At 34.3% G+C, this 9,997-nt stretch overlaps 1 protein-coding gene across 1 annotated transcript in view; it reads right to left on the reverse strand.

Moving 5' to 3' along the window:
- Window positions 1-9,787, reverse strand: part of LOC137646680 (serine/threonine-protein kinase 17A-like) — a 139,006-nt gene extending 129,219 nt beyond the window's left edge. The window contains exon 1 of the mRNA XM_068379787.1: window positions 8,806-9,787. Within this exon, the coding sequence (XP_068235888.1) occupies window positions 8,806-8,999 (194 nt within the window). The 5' untranslated portion in view covers window positions 9,000-9,787. The remainder of the gene's footprint in view (window positions 1-8,805) is intronic.
- Window positions 9,788-9,997: the final 210 nt, after the last annotated feature.

Raw genomic sequence — 9,997 nt, forward strand, 5'->3', positions numbered from 1 at the left:
CAACCAATCAGCGATCAGGGAAAGCTTTTCCGAGCTAAAAGGGCACCGCTGCGAGTCAGGTGCAAATCTGCCTCGCAAAAGTCAACAAATAGTTCAGTTTCATATAGCAAATGTTGTCTTGCTTACTGCATTGGATTATAAAATATTGTTTTATAACAGTATTTCATTATGAACTGTTGATACTATATCAGAGATTTAAGATTTCAGGATTTTGTTTGTACCTCCGAATGTTTCTAAGTTGAGGACCTGTTGTATATGCTTTTGTATCTTACAAAAGTTCATTCATATTCAGCTGCATTAAACTTGGTCTCCTGATAATCGGTACGCGGGGTTTTATTTACTCTGACGCCTCTTTTGAGATCAAATATCTTACCTTTTAACTAAATAATGTTAATAAAACTAGGGCTGCACCCATGCAAAAGACGCATTATCAATGAGCCCTAATATATATGCTAACAAGTTGGATTTAAAGTTTAATTCATGGATTTCCTAAATCATACAGCACAGCTCCTATATTTAAACTCTACACATACAGTTCCTACAAGTAACTTTATAAATGTTTAATAACAAAGTTTTATCAATATAAAAGTTGCCGCTCATACAATCAGTTTCACTTAACATGAAAATTGTTTTAAAAGCCCATATCATATTACAAGAAAGTGTGTTTTTATCAATTTCATATGTATAAAAAAAAATTCTATCTCACAAAATCTTTCTTTATGCAGACTGGCCCGGTCAATTTATATTCCTTTATATATTATCAAGCTCAACTGATACTGGTAGCTTATAAGACAATTCAATTATGGTAATATAAAATTACCTATATATATAACCAATAAAACTAGGTTTTCTAACAACAGCAAAAGTTAAAGGCGAGAAAATTTAACTAAGGTTATAAAAATTACCTGTCTATAACCAATAAAACTAGGTTTTCTAACAACAGCAAAAGCTAAAGGCGAGAAAATTTAACTAAGGTTATAAAAATTACCTATGTCTATAACCAATAAAACTAGGTTTTCTAAACAATATCAAAAGCTAAAAGCGAGAAAATTTAACCAAGGTTATAAAAATTACCTATGTCTATAACCAATAAAACTAGGTTTTCTAAACAATATCAAAAGCTAAAAGCGAGAAAATTTAACCAAGGTTATAAAAATTACCTATGTCTATAACCAATAAAACTAGGTTTTCTAAACAATATCAAAAGCTAAAAGCGAGAAAATTTAACCAAGGTTATAAAAATTACCTATGTCTATAACCAATAAAACTAGTTTTTCTAACAATATCAAAAGCTGAGAGAGAGAGAGAGAGAGAGAGAGAGAGAGAGAGAGAGAGAGAGAGAGAGAGAGAGAGAGAGAGAAACAAGCATATTCACTATTTCTCAATGAAGCCCAGAAAGCATCAATAAAGGTTACCCTGATACGTGCAAAATCGCACGTTTACCGGATAATTTTTAGCTCATGAATTAACAAGCAATCAAGCCGGATCAAAACCAGAGATGCAGCATTATTAGTAAGGCAATCCAGGACCAGAACTAATGAAACTATTAGAATTTGTAATCAGCATCAAAGAGAAACTTCCACCGACTGCATATCCGAAAACAGCGCTATACGTCGAAGGTTTACGTTTAATGGTGGGTAACAAATGTGAGTAATAGTAATAGATGAAAGAAGCTGAGGAAGAAATTTAATTAGATATCATTGTTTTATAATTAAGTTAATATAAAAACTGGACTGAATAAATAACAGAAATACAGATATGTCTGCTGTGAATGTAGTTCTAGATAGTTAAAGTGAATATTTGATATTTGTTGAATATGGAATATAATGAGGCAAATGTGAGTAACTCGAAAGTTGTTAAGGCTACTGTAAGAGATTGCCTATGGGAAGTAAATAGTGAGGATATAAGAGGGTGATTAAAAGTTTAAAGGATGAAATACAGGAGTTGGTGGGACTACGTGATAATACACTGCATGGTAACAGCTTAAATGAAAGGCTGGCCAGGTAAATATGGTAGGTCTGGATGAAGAAAAGGTTCCAAAAGAATGACTGAGAGGTGACTGTAAGCCTTATAGGGGCATAAGATTATTCAGTGTATCAGAATTGTATAATAGGATTTGATTTAGAAGTATCTAGCATAGATAATATAGGGAATGAAAGGGAAGGAAGTGTGAAGATAACCTAGGATTCTCGTTAATATTGCAAAATCACTTAACTAATCAACAATGACTTCACAAAGCTTTCTAAACATGGCGTCTCATGACGCTAGCTAAGTTCATTATGTATATTTTTATGTGTATATGTATATATATACATATTATATATATATATATATATATATATATATATATATATATATACTATGATAAGCACTAAGCTTACTAAAATATAAAATTCTCTTCCTTCACTTCGAATTTCCTGATGCCATACGCAACTATAGCACTTAATTATAACCTTACAGAAAATAGTAATGAAATCATTACCTGTGTATACTGTTTTGCACATGGTAAGGTTACGAGGTCAGCGGATATTCCCAAATTGAAATGACATATGGCAAGAGGAAGACGATAAGATTACGATATTAAGACATGGCAAATGTGTAACAAAAGCGTGAAAAAGTCATTAGCACCTAGCTGATACAAATAACAAAATGCTTAAATCAAGGAAGACCTCAAAGGGGACTTGTTACGGCATGAGAAAAGTCACTTAGCAAAAATAACACGGTCGTAAACGGAACGAAGTCGCGCTAAAACTGTTTAATTACCCTATTGTCACGAAGCAAGGTCGTCTCCCTCATTATTTATAGTAGGAAAAGGGAAGTGAGGACACGGGTTTCTACGCATCGCTGCTTTGACTTAGAGAGAAAAAGTTGGATGAATTTGTCACTCTTCAGGGAAATTTACAAAGCACGGATTGAAACCTCGATCAAAAGGGTGGAGTTTTAACATACTGGGAAACTCCCTTTTTTCAAATGATTAAACTTTAATCACCACAATGAACATCACTCCAGCTGTAAATTCCAATCACATATATCATGAAAGATATTGATTAACATTATGAAAGCAATGTAATTTCACGAAATAATGCACATGCGTGGCTTTCAAATAATTTTTTTGACAAAAATTCTCGCAACAAACAAAATATCAAAAGTACAAGTAGCTAGAAAATTAAATGTTTTGATACTGATAAAGCATATAAAATGACTTGACAACGGAGGCATTAAAGTGTGCGTGGCTTTAAAACCTACAAACTATAAATATTGACAGTAAAATCTGTAAATAATAATACAGGACATATAACTTATAATAAAAAGAATGTTTATATCTGACAACTTGATGATACAGTATGCCCGTGTTCTAATGACACAAACGTAATATTCCAGATCTCTGTAATATCAACAAGACATCTAGACAAAATCATAGTAAGTATTAAACATGAATTTCTATTCTCAGATAATCTCCCATTAATCCATCTTCATAACTTTAATGTCCTAAATTAGATACTTTAACATCGGGAAATAACCGAACAAGGCTAACATCGATCCACTGCCTATATTAGGCCTAAGTAAAAAAAATTGACAATATAAAGATCATTATCCTTGAATTTGTTTCACAACGAAAATAACACATGAATACTTATGAACTAGATGAAAACAAACAACAAATGAAATAAAAATGACACCGGAGAAATGTCCCTGAAACTTTGTTACGTCATGACCACCACAAAGGCATCCCAGCACCTAAGCCTGATAGCGCGTATTTTCTCTCTCTCCCTCCCGAGTTGTTGCAGGTCTCGTGCAGACAACTTCTGCAAGTGAAATCAGTAAAAGTCTATGAAGGGAAGCACGCTAGCATCCCCGAAACGACGCAGCAGGCCTTATATAGTTGAAAAGTAAACACAAACATCTTAAAAGTGCGCTGCTGTGGCTGCAGGCGACCGTCAATTGCCAGGCCAAGAGGTTACATGGGTAGTCGGTGTGGAAAGGCGAGCTAGTGCAACCGACAGAAACGAAAAGTGGGGAACGGTGACTATTTTCGCTGTGAAAACTTCATTTGGTTTCTCTCTCCTTTCAGACATTATATCAAATAAAATTAAATATATCTTTAGCTATACAATGAGAGAGAGAGAGAGAGAGAGAGAGAGAGAGAGAGAGAGAGAGAGAGAGAGAGAGAGAGAGAGAGAGAGAGAGAGAGAGAGAGAATACTATTATAGGTTTTACCTCGGTGGGATGAGGTTAACCTAGTCCTAAACCTACTGATTCAACAATATACGTTTTACCAGTGTTGAATGTTCAAGTTTATTTTTACTTCATCTTACCATGTCCGAGCTGTAACCCACAATAGTTGACTAACATCTTGCTACTTCAGTCACTCCTTAGGTTAAAAAAAAAAAAGTCCTATACTATTGAACTCTTATTAATGTACGCACACATATCGCCCTTGTTCGTCAGGATCCTGTGTTGACTGCCTGACATTAAGATTGTGACCTAAACACGACACTGGCAATCTGACACTAGCTCTTAATAGAAAGATGGGCTAGTCATGACTGGTTTATCAACGTGATATAACAAGCTAGTACACAAACGGTTGAGGATAACATGACATAAAAATTTAACGATATGATACATACCATGGCAAACTTTTCTATTCGAGAGAGAGAGAGAGAGAGAGAGAGAGAGAGAGAGAGAGAGAGAGAGAGAGAGCAAAGGCATCACAGTGTATGAGCCTGTATGAAATATATGTGCATTACAACGCAGATGATTAAAGACAAGGATATCTGATGATCTACACAGATGATGAAACAGGCTAAAAGGGAGACGATTTTGTGTTGGCAAAAACACTCCGAATGAAAAGAAATTACAGATCTAGAGATGAGCTGATGACATCTTACACATGTAGCGTGGCGATTAAAAACAATCAAACGCCCTAATTAACACTAATAAAAACAGGTTGGTAACCCCTCCAAAGAATGAAGAGACGACTACCAAAGAAAAAGCTATATCATTCCTAAATAATAAAGATATTAGTGATATTAAAACACCCTGAGGAAATAAGCACTTGTAATATCACCCCAATCCCAAGAACATATGACTTGAATAATACAAATATATACAAACACACACACACACACACACACACATATATATATATATATATATATATATATATATATATATACCTTTCTCAGTGACGATAACTTAACGTGGTGAAAGTGTTTGAGAATTGCAATGATCAGCAAAGCTGTACTAATCAGAGCCGCTCATACTAGGTTGATTTGCTGTGAGCGATCAGACAAAAATCACCCATCACCAATCCGTACTGGGCAGCGTGGTGATGAAAACTGGTCAAACCCCAGACATGAATTGACATCCCTGAGGCCTTTGGCCTGTAGTGGACTAGAAACGACTGCATTTATTGTATTATATATATATATATATATATATATATATATATGTATATATATATATATGTATATATATATATATATATATATATATATATATATATATATATATATATATATATATATATATATATAGTACTAAAACAGATAGGCCTAGGCTATAAGGCATAGCACAGGATATAGATGGTTAATTGAACAAGATCGGGCTCAAAGGTTACAGGGTGGAGTTCAGAACCGTGAGATGGCCTAACCCTCTTTACAAGTCCTCTCAAGCCCCATGCATCTTGGAATTCCCCTAGCAGATGTGTGAAGAAGGCGCCTGCCTGCTTCGTCAGTGGGAATAGATGACCCATCACATTCTGGGAAGACGTAAAGCTTACGAAAGAACTCGTCCTCGCTTTTCTAATAGCCATTTAGGGTCAAAAGCTCTAGCTGAGGTTGTCCCCTTTGATTGTGCATAGCTAAAGTACAATATTTCCGTTAGCAAAATCTATGGATAAATGTAGACTATGTTTTATAGAAGGGTTAATAAAATATTTTTCAACACATAACTATATCTATATATCTATCTATCTATCTATATATATATATATATATATATATATATATATATATATATATATATTCATCCTCATCTCCTAAGACTATTGAAGCAAAGGGTGCCTCGGTTAGATTTCGCCTGATTATTTTCAATAACCTTTTTCTATAACATATACACATATATGTTTATACACACACACACACACACATATATATATATATATATATATATATATATATATGCATCAGTCAAATCGTATAAGGCAATTTTCGCAGGTGAAAAGGAGTATGCAATTATAATGGCACATTTATTATTCTACCAACGTCCGCTTTGAGCGCGGTTTCAAAAGAAATAATCTTCGACTAACTTTCTAAAAAAAACAAAAATAGTATTAAGCTTTCAATTTTGTTGCCATTTGTCAATACGACGTAGATGCAGTGAACCTATTTTTATCGTGTAAAAATGTATTTCAGGTGGAATACGTAATTAACGAACGTATATTGTATATATTAATAAACTTTTAATCTTTCACGTGAATATTGTAGACGGATATCAAATTTTTGGATTGCTATGAGCTTCCCTACTGTATCAAAATTCACCAAATATTTATATGGATTTTCTAGTTTTTATGTATTTTGCCTCAAATTTTATTGCATGATAAAGAAATATAAATGATAACATTTGTCTCTGGTCGAAGTGTTTAGACCCAGTGTTTCTTTACAAAATTTGAAACGCCAGTTCATTTAATGGCTTTCAAAATTTATACAAAGTAAAAACTTGGCATTTTTTTTAAATAGGCCTATATTAATCATTAGGACTGAACACAGTCTAAAATCAACTTTCATATATATATATATATATATATATATATATATATATATATATATATATATATAATAAAACGGAGGATCGAATAACAACCTCTTTTAATTTGATAGCTTTTGGTTAATGCTCAACTTGTAACATCAAATACGTATCTAGTTTTAAATAACTTTGTACTTCCTTCCGAAATACTGATGCTCTTTCGACTCTCCAAAAATAAAATTAAATCAACAATCTTAGAATAACTAAAGAGGGAAATCACTTCATTAGCTTCAGCATCCACCTGCATGGGAGAGCTTAACGGTATTGTGCAATACGACTCATTTTGTTTAAGGAAATGTTTTCAAAATATCTATTTAGAGAGAGAGAGAGAGAGAGAGAGAGAGAGAGAGAGAGAGAGAGAGAGAGAGAATTTAAAAAGTTTATTGTGTTCAATACCACATATACATACAATGTTTATAGATGCACACATATACAGCAAAAAACAAATGGCGCACCCCCTAGGGAGGAGAGAGAGAGAGAGAGAGAGAGAGAGAGAGAGAGAGAGAGAGAGAGAGAGAGAGAGAGAGATTTATCCAGGAGCAAAACTCTTAAGTTTACTCATCAACAAAAATCCACTAACATCATCCAAAGAAAAGCTATTGCATGAAATCGAAAAAATAATATATCTGTATGAAGAACGCATTAAACAGGCCAAGATAGCGTTTGTCCAGTGAACGTAGATTCAATTTCGAAATATATTTTTATGGGATCAACCTTATAAAAGTCTGGTCAGAAGTCTCAGGACACGATCCATGTTTCCGTTCCAAACAAAACTAGTAAAAAAGCGGTGTCTTTTACAATTGACAAAACTATAGGCCAAAATCAGGCAACCACTATCCACAAGCGTGTCTTACTGATGGACCATTGTTTTATCTGTTTCGAACTGCATGTAACTCATATTCTTAAATGCTTACTATTTCAACCATTATAAACAATTGGATTCGATTGAAATTGGAAATGACAAGTAAAAAGCAAAAATATACTTGACACAATAACAGCAACGAAAATGCATTAAAGTTTGGAAAACGAAACGGCCACACCACAAACAAGTTAATCACCAATCATAGAGTAGAGAAATTAGCTGATCATTCATATTCGGAGGTACACATAACACACAAGATTTGAAACTAATAGTTTATAAAGGTGATATTTATTCTAATGTTGTTACTCTTCTTAAAATATTCTAATTTCCTTACCCCACTGGGTAATTTTCCCTGTTGGAGCCCCTGGACTTATAGCATCCTGCTTTTCCATCTAAGGTTGTAGCATGTGCTCTGACCAGAGGATGCAAGCCGATCCCATGAAAATGTCACGAGCGTGTTTTACGGGCTCTCCTTGCATACAGCCTACAGACTCGGCACTTAAGCTACATGCAATATGACTGGGAAAACTTCGGCAGTGAATATCCTTTACCACTCGCCAAAATTAAGATTTTATTTTTTATATTTCTCCCTAGAAAAGTAATATGTTAAACAACTTAATTGATGGACAATCAACCTGAGTTTTATAGTATAAGAAATTTAAATAAAATGTCTTTGCATTGCTGTTTAAACACTTACAATCACGTTTCGGATATAAGCTTGGCACGTATGTAGGCTACCAGCGCTAAATTCTGTATTAAACAAGAGAATATCCTTTAAACATGATGTGAAGGATACTCTAAATGCATTATAAGCTACGACTGAGAGCATATTGAATATATGCAATGGTAGTAAAACATCATAAAAAAACTATCTTATTACATTAAAACTTCAATGAACCAAACAATGGGTTATCAAAACGACTATATATCCATTACACAAGAATAAACGGAAATCAGTTTATCATAATCTCTTTAATTAATGTTCAAAACGCTTCCAGAAGACTAACATTACAGGAAGATCATTACTCAAAATGCATCCATGATGTTCAAAACGCTCCCAGATAGACTAATATAACTCTTAGGCCTACCCGGTAACACCCAACAACCAGTTAATGGAACAATTATAAAATTCTTACCTTGCAAATGGCTCTGCTTCTAGTATGTACCACTTCTCGATGGGGTCTGTGTTGATAAGCCTTGTCAATGCAGATTCCGTCAGCGTTACAACGCCAGTTTTGGGATCAGCACTCCACTGGCCTGGGTCTAGGCCTATCTGCCTACCGGAAGGCTCCATTGCAGAACAAGATGAATTCGAGGGGCTTGATGACATCTTATATTGTTTGCTTTATTAGAAAACCTTAATTGATAGTTTCTTTTTGAAAATAGCAAGATGAGGCAATGTCTTCCCTTTCTTGGTCTAAGATAAACTAACCTACTTTTGTGGGGCGATTTTCCTGGTCCTTTCAAGTCCAGAAGAGTTTATCTTATTCGATAATCTTGTGTTTACATTCAGGCTTTTAAATGTCATTCAAAATAATACTTAGAAATTTCAGCAACTAGGGAAAACACAACCTAAATTAAGGACTAGGCCTATGATATAGCCTTATATTGTCTTCAGCAAGGTAAACTATAATGATTTTTAAAAAATACAGTTTTCTTTTACGGTGTTCAAATGTACACAAAAAAGAAAAATTACTTTCAGCCAGTTTTCAATAATACTAAAATCACTAGACTCATGAATGCAAGACACACGACTGTTGCATAGTTTCTCGGCCATCCTCTACACAGAGGCGTCATCGTGTCAGTTTTGGTTTAAGCAGAGAAATTGAATTATGTTCGTGGAAAAAATCTTATAGAGTATATTAAAAAAATCCACTTATGCTTGATAAAATAAAAATCTCAATCCGCTTGCGATAAACTTTCCTCTCGTTTACGAATGTATTTTCGATAGCAAAATCTTTCCCATCTATTTTACTCTCGCAAATACGAAGGCAAAATTGTCTTTGACAGATATTAAACTTTCGTGATCTCGTGGTTAAAGGATACAGCGAGTAATCAGCCACGGGGTCCGAAGGACGCGAGAACTACGACGAAACACTTGTTAACACTACCACCTCCAGCCACACACTGACCAACTTGAAGCAGCCCGTATTGCCGAGGGTTGCGTCTCTCACCTCGCTACACTAGCCCGCCCGCACTCTTGCCCCTACAAATCCAGCTCCCACAAGCTTAAATGATATAAAACATTAGTATTATTAGGAGATTATGAATGAAAAATTATTGATTTTGTTGTTAAATGAAGAAGTATTTATTAAGATGGGAACGACT

This window comes from Palaemon carinicauda, chromosome 9 (assembly GCF_036898095.1).
Source record: "Palaemon carinicauda isolate YSFRI2023 chromosome 9, ASM3689809v2, whole genome shotgun sequence".
Classification (NCBI taxonomy): domain Eukaryota; kingdom Metazoa; phylum Arthropoda; class Malacostraca; order Decapoda; family Palaemonidae; genus Palaemon; species Palaemon carinicauda.